The sequence below is a fragment of the Sarcophilus harrisii genome, chromosome 3 (genome assembly GCF_902635505.1).
Source record: "Sarcophilus harrisii chromosome 3, mSarHar1.11, whole genome shotgun sequence".
NCBI classification, from domain to species: domain Eukaryota; kingdom Metazoa; phylum Chordata; class Mammalia; order Dasyuromorphia; family Dasyuridae; genus Sarcophilus; species Sarcophilus harrisii.
The window spans coordinates 296,309,496-296,330,872 of record NC_045428.1 but is presented as its reverse complement, the minus strand read 5'-3'; the positions used below and the strand labels follow the sequence as shown (position 1 = coordinate 296,330,872).

The window sequence follows — 21,377 nt, the reverse complement described above, 5'->3', positions numbered from 1 at the left end:
GATATAGAATAAGAGAATGTAGTAATCTCAAAGAGTAATGAATAAGATTGCAGTAGAGGGTTTACTATATTATACAATGAAAAGTAATATATCTGATTCTTTGTGTTAGATATACACATTGTATTTCACATGAGTCTAGCATGACTAGTCTAGTGTAAAGGAAGGGAATGAGCATTTATTAAACCTAAGCAGAGTGCTAAGCGCTTTACAAATAATAAGTAATTTTATCCTCATAAGAACTTTTTATTCCTTTGTAAGAAAACAGAAAGTTAAAATCATACAGCTAGTTAGTGTCTGAGGGTAGATTTGAACTCAGTTTCCCAACTCTGGACACAGCACTTTATCTTCTATGGCAGCTGGTTTCCTCTCTAAATTATAAATTTATAAATTATAAATTATATGAACTTTGTTCTGATTGGTTTTGGGCTGAGTATTCTGCAAAAATCTTTTAATTACCTGAAATCCTTACTCAAATTTTATACAATAAAATTATTAGAATGTGCCTTCCTGTGTGTGTGTGTGTGTGTGTGTGTGTGTGTGTTTAAAACTCCTTGGTTTAGGAAAATTATCCTTACATGCAATGATAACTAAATAGCCCAAAGTTAATTTTTCTGATTTCCTGCTGAAGTTAAAATTAAGTCAAAGTAAGACAATTAAAACACTACTAATCGACGATCAGACATAGGAACAGTAGGCTGTCTACCAGTTAATCTCTGATACTGATCTATAAATGTACATGCTGAAGAACAGTATGACTATGTGGTTGAGCAAAAGAGGTTGGGAAGAGAGCAATACTGAGCCCTAGGAATGGTGATGATGGTTTCTGGAATTCCATTACTATCTATAACATGTCAGAAAATAAAGTACTTACAGTAACTTCCTAAATTCTGATGACATGAAACAACATGTGCTCTTATTCCATTGATAGATGAGGAAGTATGATTTTCATTTCCCCTTTGTTTTTGATCTTTTGTCAGCCCTGTAATTTTTTTTAATTTTTCCATGAACTTCTTTCATGATAATAAAAACAAGACCTTAGCTTCCCACAAAAGGAAAACCTGTTCTCACATCCCCAGATTTCACCTTATTTCTAGACAATAATGTTCAAAAAGCCTTTGAGATAAATTGAACTTCATAATAATTTAGTCCAATGCCAGAGCAACACAAATTTAAGTTTGGTTAGGAAACCTTGGTTTATCAAACTAATCTATATGCAAGTACTCCTGAGTTTTTAAGTTATATTTTTTTCTTTAAAGAAAAATTATTTGTTGTAATTAGCAAAGTTATCCCTTCTCAGTCACCCTAACCCATCCTCTTATTAAAAACACAAAAAAGCAAAACCCATTACCAACATGTATAGACAAATATCCATATTGCCCACTTCCAAAAAAAAAAAAAAAAGTCTCATTTAGAATTCTAAATCCTTCACTTCTTTATAAGGAGATCCTGGTTAGTTATTCTACTCATGAGAGTTCTGTTTATATACCACAACTTGTTCATCCATTTTCCAATTTATGGACAATCTTCCAAATTCCTCTTCTTTGTCACCTCCAAAAAGAGATATTAATATGTTTGTATATCCTTAAAGTTTTTGTTTATTTGTTTTTGCTTAAGACTAATTTAATACCCCACCCACCAACCCAATAGTATTTTCTATATCATTTTTTATCTGGAGATCCAGGTTTCATGTGCTTCAAGGTCCAGCTGATATATTTCATATTCTCATGAAATTTTTAAAAATCATGTTAAATTTCTTACATTTTATGGTTTACATTTGAACAAATTTAAATCAAAGACACTTGATAAATAGTTCATGTCCTATGCCATCTGTGAGTATAAATTTCACATTCACATGTATTTGAAAGGGTGGTCTTCAATTTCATGGCCTTCATCCCAACAAATCAGAATCTCATTGCCTCTCTCTTTCTTTGCATCGCTAGAGACTGACTGCCAAGCTAGATAGATCATCTCTTCTCATCTGAACTGTCTTTCTACCTTTTCTCTCACTTTGCAATGGAGAATACCAAACTAGTTCCTAACTAATCTGAATTAATAAAGAATTTATTTTTGTTTTGTTTTGTTTCTTGTTGTATTAAATGTTTCTTTTTGTAGAAATTGGTACCACCGTGCACTTCAAGCAAAAAGGTATGGCATCTTCTAATAACTCTTCTTTGTTTTTATATTAAACTTATGATTATACAATAAGTGTGCCCTAAAAAATTTAGGTGATTTCATTTCAATCTTCCCACCCCTGATATTAGCATTCTGGCTGTCAAATTTGCTTTTGTTTTTATATGTCTCTTGTTCATGAGAATTCTATGATTCAATCAATGATCTTTGTTAAAATACTTGAATGGATCTTCAATGAATGTTTGCTTCAGCAATACAGATCGCAAAACATCTGTGCCTGTTCTTTGTTTTGTCCCCTAATTTTAAAAATCTGTAGCACAGAAAAATCCACCTTTCCCTCTTCCCTCAGCCCTTCTATGAGCATCTTTTGACTCATGTCAGAGTCTTATAAAAAACTACAAGACTGGAGAAGTTCAGGTCAAGTACCATCCCCATGAGGGAAGTAGAACAGTTTTCAGGATACCTTTTGTAGATATTTAAAGAAATCTATCTTGTTAAATAGAATAAAGCAAATCCTCTTAAAATAAGTTATGTGATCCCTTAGACTAAAACCATTGTAAAGAAATTCACACTCAGTCCTCATCAGTGGCCCAACACTTGTGTCCCATGAATCTTTAGACAAAGAGCAAATGAAAGAATGAATGCAGTTCTTACCAATCCTTTTCTATGTGCAAAGCACAGAAAACTGAAGTACTAGCTTTTTCAAATATTATAAGCCCACTGGGAAAAGATGAAGACTAGAGCCAGGGTTATCTAGTTTGTAAAGATTTGAGCTCCAAAAATAGAAAGGAAGGCAGCATGGCATAAGGTGGGATGTAGTGAGAATAAAGGGCTGTATGTTCTAAACTTAGCTCTCCTGCATGAATTTAGGCAAGTCCCTTCACCTATTCTTGAGACCTGATTTCCTCAATTATAAAATAAAGAGATTGAATTAGAATATCTCTAAGGTCCCTTGTTATCCTAATATTTTGTGCAGGGTGCAGATTGTTGCCCTGCTCTTGTTATGAATCCACTCCCTCGCTCTAAACTGGTATAAGGTTTGGTCACTTAGGAATTTGGTAAGGTTGATGTTATATGGCATGTATGTGTTGGAGGCTTTCTGAATAAATATGGGCTTAAAAATTAATGAATTACTTTGAAAAATTACTTGGAAAACACACAAATATGATATTTATCATCTTCAAGTTTGCAAAAGCAATAACCTTAAGTTTTCATGTTTATTTAATGCTTCACTGGTGGACAGGAATTTGATAATAACCATCTTGTTGCGAATATATATTTAATTTTGTAAGAAATTCACTATATAATAATCAGGTGCTACCAGTCAAAATGAACTTTAATTTAATCCTGTGAGAGAAGCTCAAATGAAACAAGCTCCTCCCTGCTCTGTGCTATTCTCTAGCCATCAGAATTATCCATCAACTCTCAAAAAAAAAGGGTGCATTTGTGGATGATGTGCAGCAGGTGGCACCAAAGTCACAGTTATCTCTGTTTTACTATGGATTCCAGGAAAACTTCCGATGTAATGTAGTTTATATTAACTGTGGAACCCAAAATAGGTAACAGGAAACAAAAAGAGAAAAAAAAAATCATAATTTTTTTTTCATTAGTCAGCAGTTGTTATCTGGTATGTTGATTAGGATTTTGTCTGGTTTTGTTTTCATTTATCCGGCCATCTCTTAAAGGGATTGTCTTTAAAAATCTGGCCTTGCTCTGCTTCTAGGTTAAAACAGTCAGGTTAAAAGGAATGGTCAGGATGACTCTGTAATAATTGAGAAAATTCAAGAGAAAAAGAATGACCAAAGAGAACCAATGGAGTTATTTAGAATCATCATCACTGAAAAATTTAGGAAAGAATTAGACATAAATATGGAAGCATCCAGAGATCTTTCTCTCTCCCTCTTGAACTGTTTTCTGTATCTTGACCTCTCTGTATTTTTTAACAATGAGATCTTGAAAAGTAGGTCAATACATTTAGAATAAAACTAACTAGTCTGATCTCTTTTCCTTTTTTCTTCTTTTTATTGCTAACATAGTTAATTTTCATTTAGAGATGTAGTAATAGCAAGAAAGTAAAATCAGAAGTAAAAATGAATTATTTTTATATATAGGGACAATTTCAAAATATAAAAAAGTATACCCACAAATCAAATAGAGAAGTTATTTGATATTAAACAATGTTCATTCATAAAATACAATGTTTTTAAAGTCCTTTGTTTTTGCTCCCTCTGGGTGGTATATATTTAAATACTTTCCACTACAAAAGTAGTTCCTTGCCTAACCTGAATCTTAGACTATAATGTAGAAGCAAAAAACCTATTCACATTCAACATCCTATATAAATTGTCTTAATCACTTAATGAGACTTAGTATACAGTTTCATCATTGTAAATACCATACCAGTATTTGTACATTGCCAAGAATTTTGTACTATCTTTCTTTTAGCCACAAATTCCCTTTCATAAGCAGCAGTATGATTAAGCAAACAGTATGGCCAAACAAATCAACAAAAAGATTCATGAATCATTTACTTATGTTTCATTTCTTAGATCATTAAATCATTTCTCACCATAATTCTGATCCCTACTGAAAGAACAATAGAATGCCAATTTGTCATGGATATCAGAAGTTATCTAGTCCAGACTTTATTTCAATACTTTGAGGACCTGTAACTGTCAATGTAGGTAATCTTTCTACTGACACAATTCACAACCTCAATTTGACTTAAAAGGTATTTTTTTGAGAGCCTTAGAGATTAAGACCAAAAATATTGACTGTGTGGCCCACTTGGTAAAGAACATTTTTTGGGGGAAAAAGTACATTTTTAACTTGGCTATGTTGGACCTTAAATAACAAAAATATAATTCACCACAAGACACAAAATGGAAGATACCTCAGCTTTATAGAGCCAGGAAGAAATTGTGATATTCTGACATATTCAGGAAGCCCATGTCACTACCACACATTTAGTAGGTATATTTCATCTTTAAAAAGAAATCCCTTCTTCTATAATATACCCCCCCCCCAAAATGCTTATTCAGACTCCATTTGTTCATCTGCAGTAATGGGAAATTCACTATTTTGCCAAATAGCTCATTCCACATTTATGTAGCTCAAATTGTTAGAATTTGTTCCTTTGTATCAAATTGAAGCCTACCTCTCACTTGCAGCCTCTTTTCCCCTAGTTTTTCCCCAGGTTGTCAAAATCAAAATAAAAGAAATCTCTTTAATAATATAAAATAAATTATAGTAAAATACAATATAAAATACAATCTAAAATCTTTTATGATATAAAAGCTATCAGATTTTTAAAAATTTGAAAAAAATCATATCATTCACACTTTCTTGTTTTTAGGCTAAACAATTCACCATTTTCATAAGACATGCTAATTTGCCTATTTATCATCTTGGCATTTATCTACACATATTTCAGTTTGTCACTGTCCTTCCTAAAATGTGTAGTCCAGAAATGAATGCAATACTCTTTTCCCCTTATAATGTCAAATTTAGAATAAAATTTTGAGCTTCCATCCTATAAAACCCCTAATTCTTTTCCTCACGAACTAGTAAACCAAGTGACTTCTCTCTTTCATCCAATATTTACGCATTTGATTGATTTGTGCCCAAGTGTCATTATATGCATGTCTGTAAGAAGTGACCTAGAGCCCTCCATGAGTATATTACTTCTTTTTCCTGTCAGTGAAAATCAATGGCACACCTCCTAGGCCTGCCTCTGGTATGGTCATCATAGTAGAATCTACCCAACAAACTAAGCTGACATCTTTTAGACATACTTCTTAAGCTAACATATTAGGTGTTTTCCCCAGCTTTGGGTTACTATGAAATTTAATAAGCATAAGATCTCTTTCTTCAAGCTACTGATGAAAACATTGAAGAGTATAAGGGCAAAGGAAAAGCCCTTGGTTCCTCTGTTATAGATCTTCTCTCTTGATCAATTCCAGTCCATTAATCCTACTTTGGCATCTGATTATTCAATACTTCCTAATCCACATAATTATTCTATCCTGTGTATTGCTCATCTTGCCCACAAAAATATGATTAATTTTGTCAAATCCCTCGAAAGAGTCCCAAGTATAAGGTTTTTTCCATTATTTACTATGATCTAACAAGCTAATAATCTTGTTCAAAAAAGGAGATGATAGTCTGACATAACCTTTTGGGGGTAGACTTAATCTGGCTTCTTATTGGCACTATCTACCTTTATAAATTTTCTGAAACCATTCCTTAAGTGACATGTTTTAGAGCTTTTGTTTTTCAAAATAGGTAGCAAGTTAACTGGCCTCTATATGAAGAACATTTCTTTTTTTTTTTTTTTTTTTTTTTTAGTCTCTTGACCCACAACACTTGTTCAACTATGAATTGTCTCTGCTCATATTAATAGGTATTTATTAAAGACAATTAGGTCATCTCATACCACACATTATCAATTTAAACCTTGGTTTAAAATCCCCCTTGACTATTTCTGTTTTCTTCTTTTCAAAAAAAAGATAATTTTTTGGAAGAGAAAATGGAGCTGGTCAATTCTGCCTTCTCATTCATCCAGTGTTATTTACTTTTCTATTGTACAGGGTCATATACATTCTTTGAAATTGTTTTATCTCCAAGATAATTTTTTTTTTTGTTACAAGCATTCATCATTAGCCTCAACTCATTCTGAGCTTATATATATATATATATATATATGTATATATATATATATATATATATATGTGTGTATATATATATATATAACACTATATATCAATTAGTTGCCTCCTCCATCTTTCATATTTTATATATCTTTTTAAATTCTTCATACAAAATTATATTCCATTTCAAATGCATTTTAAACACATGACCAATGACTCATAAAATTGACTTCTTGGTGTGGATTAGCTATCCTATGTAGTGCTCTAGTCATATTCTCTTTTCTTTTCAAATATTAGAGATCTAAAGCTTTAGCCTGGGGATTGTGTGTTTATCTTAATATTTTTAATTCCTTTTCTTGTTTCCATAAATATCTATTCAGTTCTTATTTCCCATCTATTAGTAGAAAACATACTAATCCGAGAGTCATAAGGCTGGGTTCGAATTTCAACCAGAACTTAAAAAGTAACTATAGGGCAAATCCTTTAACCTTGAATTAAAGAGTCCTTCAATTTGGGAACCTACATTTGACCTAAGAGATCTTCTAATCCCACCACTTAACTTCCCAGATGAATATTGCTTAGTAATGGTAAGTGATTTAATCTTAAATCAGTGTCAGAATTAGTACTCCAAGGAGTATAACCTTAAACCAATCTCATCTCTGTTTTCCCTATCCCCCATAGTGGCCCAGTGCTTATTTCAATATTCTCCATGTCTTTTCAGATTTGTAAGCAGAGGAGTTTAGATTTGATGATCCAGAGAATCACAGAAGAGATCTCAATCCATACCTAAATAGGATAATTTTAAATGTACATTAAGTCCTTGTTCTAAGATCACTAATTAAGATGACCACTCTAAGAAATCATGAAATCCAAACTATTTTTAGATAGCTCAAATCAATAGGAAATTTTTCATTATACTAAGGTTAAATTGATCTCTTGTCAACTTCTATCATTTTTTTCTGGTTCTATTATATGGGTCCAAGCAAACAAAAATCTAATCCCTTTTCCACATGACAGCCCATAAATATTTAAAGGCAGACTATCATGTTTCCTCTAAGATTTCTCACCTTTAGGCTTAAGGTGGTCACACTGTTACTTAATGACATGAAGCTATTTCTTTAATATCCTAGTTTCCTTCTTGTAGATACTATTCTTTGTTTCTAAGATTGCTGCCAAATTCATCTGAATTAGCTAACTCTCAACACAGTATATTAATGCATTAATTTTATAGTAAAGGCTCAAACTCCAGTTACTATGTCTATCTGAAAATTTTTTTACAAATTAGTAAATTATTTTCCAGTTTACCTTTCCATTCTTAAGGATAATTAATCTAAAACTTTCTGCCTTGATGAGATTTGTTAATCTCTGAAAATATTTATAAACAATGATTTTTTTTGTCCTAAACTATAATGAGTAATCACAAGGTTTCACCCTGTTTGTGAGTAGACCACCTTACATTTATTGAGGAGAAAAGTAGTCCTTCCTTAAACTATTTACCTTTGGAATAGAATATAAACCAAAATGCAAAAAGTGAATAGACTAATTATCTTTCCCTATAGAAGTATAATTTAAATACACAGATACATATATATATATATATATATATATATATACACAAAAATATACATACTATATATATATATATGCATTTATCTTGTGAGCCTATACAATACAGCCTATATCTTGTGAGTTCTATTCCCAATAAAATTTCAAGATGAAATGATAACCATATAAATATACTATACAATCCCAGGTTTGCATTAATAAATAATAACTGTTGTTTAAATATCAGTTATACAACATACACATCCTAAAAACATATGTTTAATTTCATATATAATTTTAGAGTTTATATTGCACTTTGAGGTTGCTATTATTGGATATTGCTATATCATTGCCTAATAATAGCCTTGTTTTGTAGGCAGTCCTCATTTTATTGAGATGAGAAAGGAGTCTCTGAGAGTCTAAATGATTTCTTCATAATCATACAGATAATAATTAAGTCCTGAATTTGGATTAGGATTCAGGTATCTTAACCTGCTTTCACCTAGGCTATGTTGCTTCTCTGATGTTCTGAGAATTTCAAAAGTAATTCAGACTTTTCATCTTCCCCATTTTGGTTAATTTTTCTAGAGTTCCTTTTACCTTATTCCTGGATTGAAGTACATCAACTCCCTGCTCATAAAATATGGACCAAATTAATACAGAGAAGGATTTTCCTACATATTTTCTGGCAAATGTTTCCTAGAACAAGGAAATGAATAATTTAACTTAAAAGCCCTTACTGCTACTTTCTAATGATTTAAAAGTTACAATTAAAATCTAACTTAAAAGTGAAAATAACATTTGCTCTAGATCTCTATAGCTCCTATATTCTGAATATGTTGTATCTGTATGTATTCCCCTCCCTTCTCTTAAAAAAGAGATTCTAAGCCCCTAGCTACTTTCTCCAGGTATAGGATAATCATTCATTTAAAAATTAATAATAATTTAATTTTTAAAACTATTAGTAGCTCATTACATACTTAGTATTAAACAACAAATTCAATTAAACTTTCAGAACTCCTTACAGATTCCTTCCTATTCTCTGGACATTCAACTCTATATTTGTTTGTGTATACACACACACACACACACACACACACACACACATACACATATATATATATATTTTGAATTTTACACAGCCATAGTTTTTTTTTTTTTAATAACTTTTTATTGACAGAACCCATACCTGGGTAATTTTTTGCAACATTATCCCTTGCACTCACTTCTGTTCCGATTTTTCCCCTCCCTCCCTCCACCCCCTCCCCAAATGGCAAGCAGTCCTATACATGTTAAATAGGTCATGGTATATCCTAGATACAATATATGTGTGCAGAATCGAACAGTTCTCTTGTTGCACAGGAAGAATTGGATTCAAAAGGTAAAAAATTACCCGAGAAGAAAAACAAAAATGCAAACAGTTTACATTCATTTCCCAGTGTTCTTTCTTTGGTGTAGCTGCTTCTGTCCATCATTGATCATTGAAACTGAGTTAGATCTCTTTGTTGAAGAAATCCACTTCCATCAGAATATATCGTCATGCTGTATCCTTGTTGAAGTATATAATGATCTCCTGGTTCTGCTCATTTCACTTAACATCAGTTCATGTAAGTCTCTCCAAACCTCTCTGTATTCATCCTGCTGGTCATTTCTTACAGAATAATAATATTCCATAACATTCATATACCACAATTTACCCAACCATTCTCCAATTGAAGGGCATCCATTCATTTCCCAGCTTCTAGCCACTACAAACAGGGCTGCCACAAACATTTTGGCACATACAGGCCCTTTTCCCTTCTTTAGTATCTCTTTGGAGTATAAGCCCAGAAGTAGCACTCTTCAGCTATAGTTAATGTGTAAAATACAGTTTTTCTGATTCTACTTTCTTTACTTCACAATATTTCATCTAATTCTTTCCACTTTTTAGAATTTTCATACTTATATATATAATATATATTCAATTATATTGGATATATACTAATTTACTTAGTTACTGTTTAACATTTAAGTTCTTTCTAGTTCTTTTCCTTCCTTTCAACAAAATATTTCAAAATAAATATTATAAATAAAGTACTGTACTAAGTTATAAGGATACAAAGACAAAAATAGTATACATTCTCAAAGAATTATATCTTATTGGAACTTGAATTTCTGAATAATACTGTTATTTGTATTTTTAAACACGTCTTTTTTTTTCTTTATAAGAACTCTCAGTGAATATTCTCAATAATGGGATTATTAGGTCAAAGGGGACTTAATTATTTTTGTAAAGGTCAATTTGCTTTCGCAAAGAATCTATCAATGTGTCAGGCTATCAGCATTGTGTGAGTACAGTATTGCCTTTTAAAAACATATTCAATGACTCCTATATAGGAATAAATAGTTCTATCTTTGGGCTTCATATTTGCCATAGGGAAAGATCCTGAATTCTTAAAGGAGCTGGAAACCTGGAGAACAGTTGACAGCTTTTTCCCCATTCATCATTTTGACTAAATGTCCCACTCTGGTACATCCTCACTAAATCCCAGCTCCATTATTTTATATGCAAGTCAAATAGTAAAATTAAATCAAAACTTCCAGTGTGATCTATAAGGGTCTTTTCCAACTTGGTATATGTGATTTTAATAATTCCTTAGGAGGTAATGCAGTATAATAAAAAAGAAGCCAGATTCAGATTCAGAAGACTTGGGCTCACGTACTGTCTCTTCCACTTACTACCTATGTGACATTGCATAAATCATTTAACCTCTCTGTGTCTCAGTTTCCTTATCTGTTAAATGGAGGAACCAAACAAGATGTTCTGTAATACCCCCTCTAGTTCTAAATTTGTTGATCCCATGTCAATAAAATATAGCATGGCATAATGAAGAGAAATAAAGAGAGACAAGAAATCTTTTCACTAATGAGTATTATAATTAAAGGTAATCCCTTCATATTAATTTCCCAAATCTTCAAAAAGGAGAGGGAACAGATTTTATTATGCAATTGAATTCAGGAAGTGAATTCATTTTACAGAAGATAAAAAAATTAGACCAAGATTATTTTAATGATTGACCAAGCATCACCAGTTGAGTTACGTATGGATGGCACATTAAAATCCCAGTCTCTTTTCTTTTATTGACTTTATTTATAAAATTCTATACTGCAACATTCAAACAAAAAGTTTTATTTTAAATCCATAAGGATTTGAAATTAAATATACAACATTGTATACAAATATGCAATAGGATAACCCATCCAGGATAATAGAGTGTTGGCTGAGTAGTTGAAGAGTCCACCTTAAATTTCCATAACTAGGTATTAACATACAGATATACTTTTCTTTTTGAAATAAATGTTTTCCTGAAAACTCATGTGAAAGCAAATGTTGGCACATAGAACAATATTTTAGAATGAGAATTCAGTGCTTGAGCATAAAAGTTTGAATGTAAAGACCTGGAATGCAATTGTTAATCTTTTTCTAAAAGAATGATTATACATCTAGCTTGAACACCTGTATTTTCTCACTTTCTTATTCACCACAGGAAATAATGGCAAAGAAGCATCCCTTTACATTATTTTATATCCCTTTTCATTTTTAGAGCACTTATATTTGCTGACCTCTCTCATGTACTTACATACTCATTTGCTTCCATTTACATATTGAGTGCCCTAACATTGTGTGAATAAGCACTCAGAATTTCAGAAAAAGCAGTTGACTTATACACTCTCTCTCTCTCAAGACTCCCATCAATTCAGGGACCCATCCCCAGTGATACCACTTACTTATTTGAGGTCCTATTCTTAAGTACATAAATCCCCTGGTTTTCATAGCAAATTCAAGTCAGAGTGGTAGCTGATAAGAAAATCTCTAGATTTAAATTGTCCATCAAATCACTCTAAGAGAATAGGGGAATGGAAAAACACCACAGTAAGGTATTTAAGTATACACCTAATATAATTTCAGTGTTTTTCTTCCCAGTCATACTTTTCCCCTTTTCCAACAATGCCTTCATCTCCTCTAAAATGTATCATACATAATAATATATTCTAATTTATTTTTCTATAATTCTAGTCAACCTAATTAATTGTATAGAATGGTATATTAAAACATAGAGTATAATAGAATAAAGTACAGGACAGTAGAGTATAATCTGCCTCCCTTCATGTTTTTGATTATCAGGACGTTATGTTCATTGCTGAATCCTTTGACATTGTTACCTTCACTATACTTCAAAGAGGTCGATTGGGAAGAGGGGACAGGGAAGAAATAGATACAAAAGACAGAGAGAGATAGAGACTCAGCGTGATGATATCATAATGGCAAGAACACTGAAAAGGGAATTGAGATCAAGGTTCTTAGCTAAACTCTTTCAAGCAGCTTTATTAATCATTTTTCTCCTCTGTAAATGAGATTTTTGGACTAGATTGAGCTGTAAGTTTTCTTCCTCTAACATTCTATGTTCTTTACCTTCCTTTTTACTCTTCTGGTATGCTACCATTTGAACATAAATAATCCTTTGAAATAATTTTCCCTCCTCATTAACAAATAAATAATTACTGTCCCTCCCTTGGGAAACAAGGAATTCACTGATTGGTTCCATGTTTTATTGATTGAAATGCTATGATGAATTGGCCCCAGAGGTGCCCCTGTCTGGCTGCTGGCAGACACTCATCATTGTATAGAATTATAATGAGGACTGGCATCCAAAGTCATTTAGTAAAGCAGAATGTTTAGACAGGGTGATACTGCTCCATGTGGATTAAAGGTGACCACTGAGTTAGCAGGATTCAGAAGGCACAATATGAGCCTCAGTGGATCCTTAATGCCTTGGCATCCAGATTATTACAGGGGCATTCCTGCTATATCTTGCCCCTTGGTTCCTGTTAGATATCCTGGTTACATATCCTGGTCTAGGTGCTGAATCTAATGTTAAGATTATTTAAAAGGTAGATTTAACAAAAAGAAATCTCTACTACTTGTAATATTTTCTTTCTTTTTTTCCCCTTTTTCTTGCCCTGCAGGACCTGGATCAGCGAGAGGAATAAATGGATCAATCAGCCTGGCCGTACCACTGTGGTTGTTGGCAGCGTCCCTGTTCTGCCTACTCAGCAAATGTTAATAGAATAAAAATTTACAAACAAAAACAACAACACACAAAAATTGCATCATACAGGAGACAGAGAGAGAGAGAGAGAGAGAAAGAGAGAGAGCAAGGGGGGAGGACCGTTTCTTTTACAACTTTGTGTGTTCAGAAGTGAAGGGGAAAAATTATAACAACAAAGTGTAACTTTTTTTCAAAACTCAAATTCATTAGGTAAAAATTTGAAAACAACTTGGTGGGAAAATGCCACTGTGCATGTATGTATGTGTGTGTGTTTGGGTTGTGTGTGTGTATGTATACGAACAATTGGTTGCTATGTAAAGACCACATCATGCTGAGGACATTCAGGTGTTCTTTAGATAGGAAAGAAAGAAAGAAAAGGAAAGAAAAAGAAAAAGAATACTAGATAATTGTTTGCTCCCTTTTTTCTTCCTTTCTTCATCCTTTTTCATCTGTGAAAAGTCAAGTCTTACCTTTGGTGTTTATATAAATTTTTTTTCCAGTTGGTCATTTTGAACTGACTCAGCCAATTCAGACTATCAAAATAATCCATACTGGTGTCTTGTGAATAGCCTCTCATTGGCATGCCCCACCCTCTCTCTAATTTTATTCCCTTTTCTTAAATCATCCATTCTCCTTCTCCCTGACTCTATAATCCTTGATACTATCCCCTTGATCTTGCGTATTTTCCTCTCCTTCCCTGCTGCCACCACCTTGAGCTCGTCATGCCGCTGATGCTAGGAAATGACATTTTAATTTTAATTTTCTTCACTTCGTGTGTGAATGTGCTCAGGTCTCTCTCTCATGCGGATGTATATGTGTGTGCGTGTGTCTCTCTCTCTAAAGCATGCCAAGGGAATGGTCCATATGTACATAGATTCATCGTGCTGTGGATAATTGTCCTGCATTGTAATTGTGAAATGCGGTTTTGACATGTTGCTCAGAAAGATGGTGGGGAAGGTGGTAGTAGATCCTTGGGTCTGAAGCTCCAGTGGCAGCCTCACTGGAGTTTGCCTTGAATTTCACTTGTTAAGATAGCATGGAAGAGCCCACCTCGCAACACCTTTCTCCACTCCACTCCACTCCTCCACCCCCATCCCAAATCTAACCAAAAGGCATTAGATTAGTGGCTGTCACATGACATCAGTGTGAATTCAAACAGGAAGAGAAGCTGGGTTCCCTCCAGGGGCAGGGCTCTAAGCTTCCTTTTATACCCATCATCAGAACCCAGAATATCACTGTTATTGAAAGTGCCTACTACCGATGGGGGTGGGGGACAGGGAAGAGTTAATCAGTCACGTAGGCTGAGCTACCTAAGAGGGGAAGATTTCTGACTTAGCTCTTGCTTCATAGTCTGAGAAAACTCAAACATTTCGGGACATTTTACTGAATGTGCCCTGTCCTCCCTCTGTAGTGGGTATGGTGTGTACAGAATATATGGAGAAGCAGGGAAGTCACCAAGTGCTAATTCATAAGTGTAGAATTATGAGCCCTATGATCATCTAAACTTCCCTCCTTTTGCCCCTCCCTATTGGTCAAATAACATTATGGATACCCCACCCAGCCACCCCTGACCAATTCCCTTGGATTAAACATGTGGATAATGATTGGTTCATAATGTGGATCACTTGAAGTGTGATCAAGTGGAGCAGGAATCATTGGCAGCTGCAAAGGAATCAAGGAACTTGTAAATACTGAAGCCCCATGATCCATATTCCAAACACAGAGGCTGGAGCCCCTGTATGAAGCATAGGACAGAAAGACAAAAAAAAAAAAGTTTCCTTCCATATGCCTCTACAAATCTACAAATCTGGTGACTGGTATAATTTAATAATAGATATAATTCAATTGCCTAATAATTCCTCTTTGGTTCTTTTGGAGCTTTTGGCAATTCCATCAATTCATAGTTACCTAAAGATTAATTTTTCACTGGGCTCCAGGACAACAATCTTGCTGCTAGCTTGTTTTCTGTGATGGATGCTGTGGGGCATGATCTTCCTCAAAATCTAAAAATTTACTCTCATGTTTTCCATGGAAAACTGTGAAAGGATGACAAACTGGGAAATTTAGCTTAGGCATAGAAGATAGATTTGAACTATTTTCTGAGCAAAAAAAAAAAAAAAAAAAAAGAAGTTGGGTGATCAGAATGATGTCTCTGAGGAGGTAGAGCAATAGTATTAATAGAGTTGCAATGATTAGTAAAGAGAAAAATAATGGTTCTTTGACAATAATATCAATAGAAAGCAAGCCAGTTAAATGTATTGAAAAAGCTTAAAACTGACTGTGTTCCAGAATTGTTTAAAAGAACAGACTGCTATCCTTTAAATCAATTTTGATTGCATTGGAGTGGGACCAAATCTCTACTAACAATTAGAGAGGGAAAACTAAAAACAAAACAAAACAAAACTTGATTCTTTTTTAGAAAAGTCTCCCACTGTAATCCATAACATATTAGAGAGAAAAGCCATGGTAGAAATTTTTCCTCTTGATAGATTTTACAGATAGAAAGCTTTTTTTAAAGGCATTTTTTTCTGTGTAGGTGCAAAGAAATCTCTTTCAATTATAGCAAGTTATTTTACAGTGTGTACTCAGGCAAGCAATCATCATCATCATGTTGAACTCTTCATTAACTACCCCTCCTAAGTATTTCTTTTGGAGATAGCAAATTGGATAGAGAAAAAGAACTAACTAGATAGCTCATCCCTTATATCCCCAAGCATTAGTATTTAAGAGTCAAAACTTTTTTTTTTAATCAAGGGAGTGAAAAAGTAATGGATGAATTCCTTGAGAATAGATTAGAAATCAAAAAGTTCTGAAATATGGGCAACTAAATCAAATTGCTCAACAAAAAATTGTCACCCATAACAGTAAAGTCATAATGCTAAATCATAGTGGAAGGTCATAATGGTGAGGAAGATCTTGCAAATTACTTCTTTTTACAGAAGAAAACAAAAACAAAAACTCAGCTGCTAACTTCCTTCAGGGAACTGTTATTCACTGTGCTCAACTTTAGCCATTCATGATTAGGAATGTTTGGAAATTTAGACTGGTGAACCATGGATTGGCTTTGCTCTAAATCCTAATAGTCCTGAAGAATTTTTGTTCAATCTGAGATAAGATGAAATGATGCTAAGTAGTTCACAAAACAATATAATGCAATGCAATATAATACAATATGATACATTAAGTGTAAGACAACAAAACCTTTTTTTTTTCTTTTGGGTGAATTGCCTGCTTAATGCCTGTTTAAATTTTAGGTACTCTCAGTAGCCTTTTTCTGGAGTCTACATACTTTATTCCTTCAGCTCTGAAACACAGAATGGGAAATGGGGTACCAAATAGCCATCATTACAAATGCTCTCTTCCATTTCCTTTTACCTATGTAGTCTTTATTCTTTAAAAATAATATATATATGTACTTAAAAACATCATACACTTTCATCACACAAAAAAAGAAGTGGGCATGAGGATACAGTGTGACTGTAGGCAAGATGTGGTAAGAATTTGCTGATATCATCAAGATACAAAATAATTAATCGAATGATTGATCTAATCTGAGAAGAAACCCAATTTAACCAAAATCCCAGTTGCTGATTAATATCAATTTGGTGATAAATTTGTTCTTTCTTCAAAGTGAGTCAAAATTAAATTGGAAAATCTCTTGCCTAGGTATTTAAAATATTTGAGGAAAAAAAATCTTTATACAGTCATCAGAAATCACTCCTGAGTTGACATCCCCAAACGAATGAATAAATTGATTCAAATATGAATACTCCTCACCCTATCCTTGTCCAAGAGAGTAGGCCTAGTCAATATTCCACCTAGACATAAGCTGGAATTGCCATTAGTAATAGCATGCCTTCAAATAGAATGACACACATATTCTCAGTGCCTGATACAAATCATTGTGATAAATTTCTCTTTTCTGGAAGGATCTGATCTTTTAAATTTTCTTTCTGATTTTGATTTTTTCTTATCCACATATGAAGTATAAACTAGAAGTTTCATTCTCTTCCCTTCTCCTTTCTCCTTCCCCACTGAGATCTTTTCCAATTCCTTTGTTCCTTAGGCATAGAAAGAAACAAATTAGAAATTCAATAGAAGTATTGAACCTGGCTAAGAGAATTTGAGGATTTGTCAGCAAAGTAGAGGAGCCAGGAAATAGGGAATCTTAGCAAAGAGCCACTTACTATTTGGTTCATCACTTTGTCACTTCAGGAATCAAGTCCATTAGCAAATGAAGCATAAAACAGTACATGGGAAAGAACCAACTAGATGGAAATAATATGCTGAAGGGAGTGAAATTCATCAATTAATCTGACTGGCTAGATGTTTAATGTCAGGAGAAGTGCCCTTTGTATACAAAATAAAACTGAATCTTCACTCCCCAAAGATACTTCCTTTAACTTCTAGTTGACAAGAGCAGTAATGATGCCAACATCATTACTATCATTCTATGATATAGAATTTGCAACTGAGAAAATTATAACTTTACATTCCCTAGGCCAACCTAGGGTATTTCCTAAGGAATGAGAGTAATCTGAGTTCTTATAACTTCAGACAACATTATCATTCCTCCCTCTAAATTGCTTATCTTTCAATTTTTCTCTTAGGTCATTCTAATTGTTCCTTGTTATAACTGAGGTATGTGTATGTCCATAAAAAGCTTTACAAATTCCAAGGATGCAGGGTGAGATTTCCTAAATTATAACCAAAATCAGCTATTGACATAAATTTGTGGTTTCATTATCATCTGTGAATCCATGCAATCTCTTTTCTTGACATGGACATCTTTACAAAGACTGACAGCTATGGATATTCAAAGGGACTTTATTTTTCTGTTGCATTTCTCCTTTTGCCTTTCGTGGTTTTCTTGGAGACTAGAAACTAGAAACACTGTTTCTTCCCCAAATTGGCTTCTCTTTGCACAAATAAACTGGATTCATCATATGGGATTGCTTCTGGTGCTGAAACTATACCCATTTGCTTGTTAATTAATTACTCCAGAGGCAGAGCTAGATCCCAGTTTCAGGCATTTTTCTAGTGGCCAATCTATTAAAAATTCTTGCATTTGGATCATTTTCACTGAGGCTAACCATGACCTAATTCCTCTCTTCAGCTCCCATGGCTTTTCAGCTTGGATTTGATGTTGATTCCCAGTGGGTCACCAATTTCAGAAGCATGTAAATATAAGCAGGTGTTAAAATACCCACTTATGACATTATAGGATTATAGAGTCTTAGAGTTGAATGATGTAAATCAATTTCCTTATACATATTTCCATAGCAACCCGAATGTAGTTTAGTATGGCCTCTTATTGTCTTAGAAATTTCAAACTATTTTCAAAGATCAAGAATGTAAGGTTATAATTTTCTCAGTTGCAAATTCTATATCATAGTATTATAATGTCAATGTGTAGAAAATGAAGTTTGTAATTCTTTTTTACAATATTAGTAAAGATGCAAACTAAACTCCAATTTTATATACAGATTTGGCACACACATGCTAAACATCGAAGATTAAGGGTACATTTGTTTTACCCAGTAATATACATAAATTCTTTCTTAGAAAGTCAAGCAATGTTAACATTTACATTAACAAAAATGTTTATGTATGTAGTAGAAAAATTGTTTTAAACTCTTGATTTCCTTCTTCCACATTTACATACGATATGCTGATTAATAAATTAGTCCCCAATCATGTGTAAATCAAAGTAAATCACTAGTTTATGTACATAAAGTAAACTATGTAAACTTCTTTTTTTTTTTTTCCTACCACACTCAAGCCCAGGTAATACTATAAGTATATTAAAAAAAAAAAAAAAAAACCCACAGTGCTAAATAGTACTAAACCATTTGAAATTGTCAAAGGAAAGACTAAATCTCTCAATGGATTAAATTCCCTCAGTAGGAGAAAGCTTTGCTTTATTCATACAATGCTTAATCCTATTGATCTTTTCAAAGACGCTAGATACAGCCCAGCCATCATAATCTACAAGTGCAGGGGCCAGTTTTAGGAGACACAATAGTGTCATGGAAAGAGCAGTGGCCCAGGCTTTGACACTATTACCTCAGCCATGTCAGCTTGCCTCTGTGTGCCTCAGTATTCTCATCAGCAAAATTAGTGAGTTAAACTAGGTGATTTATAAGTACTCTTCTAGCTCTAATGTTCTCTGAGTCTACACATTCAGACTAGAAATTACAAATTTCAGTTATTTGCAACATCATATAATATCAGAACTTTCTGACTTCCCTTGGAAAGAAAGAAAGATTTAGAAAGAATCTTATACTTTTCCCTGCTGTGTTTCTGCTTTATCTATTTTGAAAGTTTCCATCTTATTTCAGTATTCTAGACATTTTAATTAAATGGACTCTTGGAAATATCTTGATTAAGTTAAAAAAAAATTACTTTTGTTTCCATCCATTCACTCAACAACCCTTGGAATTATTTCAATAGGGGAAAAGGAGAGACATGTTCTTTCAAATTTCCAAGTAATCATGAAGGAAAAGGCTGATCCTCCATATAAGAGATCTATGTTCTGGTTGCCAAAGAAAAAATAAAATAAAATCCTTGAAAAGGTCTTATTCTTTAATCTCGGGAAGTAGCAGCTTTCAATTGGCTTAGTAAACTGTTCCCACCATTCCACTCTCAAATCCCATTTCTGAATCTTTGTCCTTTTGGCAAAGACACTATTGGATTGCATAAAGCACCTGATTTCTTTGCTAAAGTAGATACAAACATTGACAACAACTAAATAATTGGCACACAAAAGCACATCAAAGGCAAGACCGGAAAAATAGTTTCGGTTTATTATTAGCACTATTGTATTTAAAAAAAAAAAATCAAGTCTACATGATGGCCTAGAGTTGTCTTGGTTATATCAGTAATTAGCAGTGTGATCTTGGTTAAATTATTCACTTCTGTGGGCCTCAATTTCCTTACCTGAAAACTGAGGTAGTTAGATTAAATTATCTTGAAGGTTATGATACTTGTAATTGCATGATTATAAACTGGATGTGCACTGTGTATAGCACTGTGCTTAGCTACTTATTTTAAATGGCAGTATTTCCTTTTTCATCTGAATCTTCCCATATCCTTTAAAAGCATTGACAGACTTCCTCCCAAATAGCAGTGAGGAAGGCTAAAACTTCTAATAAAAATTTTCACATGGTTTATGATTTGATCATCTGGTCATATCTGGACATATCATTTGGTAGCATGTTGAGGATGTTACCCATCTGGGATATTTAACTAAGAGCACCGAAGTATTTTTTTAATATATCAAACCAAGCTGTTATACTGTTTAATTAACCTAGAATGAAAGGGAAAGACCTTATCTGTTTCCCCCATTATGTACTACCCCACAAATTGTAGTCTTATAACTTTAGTATTCCATATATTTTAAGTAAGCAAGTCCTCAAATTTAGAAATAAACTGCAAGTGTTTCTTTCTAATCTGAAGAAGTTCAAGTTCCCCATTAAAAATTCAGGAAATGTTTGATACTAAAAATAGATATCTTCCTAGAGATGATAGTTATAAAATGCAAGTCCCAAGCAGGTGCAGGTGACCCTGTATTATTATAAAAAAAAAAAAAAAGGAAAGACAGAGAACATTTATTAGAATGTTGTTGTCCAACACTTTTCCCTGTATAACTCAAGCTTCTTAACAAACCATTCCAAGGTATTAGGGACTCCAACCTCTGAAAAACAACCAAATGGCAGAAAAAAGAAAAAAAAAATTCTCAGCCCACACTTTTAAACTGTTTCTAGAAGTGTCTAGCAGAACTGCGTAGATATTATTCCAAACGTTCAGGCAAAAGATTAAAGTGTCAAGAAAAATCATTGAGTAGACACTAGAGCTGATGGTAAATGACAATGAGATTGTGATATATCTTTGAGGGATCTAGGAAATGGCCAAAATCAACTGTGTAAAAAGCCAAGTTCTTTGGTTTTAAATAGAATGTTAA

The 21,377-nt window shown here is 33.3% G+C and overlaps 1 protein-coding gene across 3 annotated transcripts in view; it reads left to right on the top strand.

Moving 5' to 3' along the window:
- LSAMP (limbic system associated membrane protein) overlaps positions 1–21,014 on the top strand; it is a 771,452-nt gene extending 750,438 nt beyond the window's left edge. For 2 of the 3 annotated variants that reach the window (XM_003763605.3, XM_031959689.1), the window contains one exon: positions 13,332–21,014. In XM_003763605.3, the coding sequence (XP_003763653.1) occupies positions 13,332–13,429 (98 nt within the window). In that variant the 3' untranslated portion in view covers positions 13,430–21,014. Of the gene's footprint in view, positions 1–2,112; positions 2,146–13,331 lie in introns of all 3 variants that reach the window. The other variant, XM_031959687.1, reaches the window with a different exon arrangement.
- The last annotated feature ends 363 nt before the right edge of the window (positions 21,015–21,377 follow it).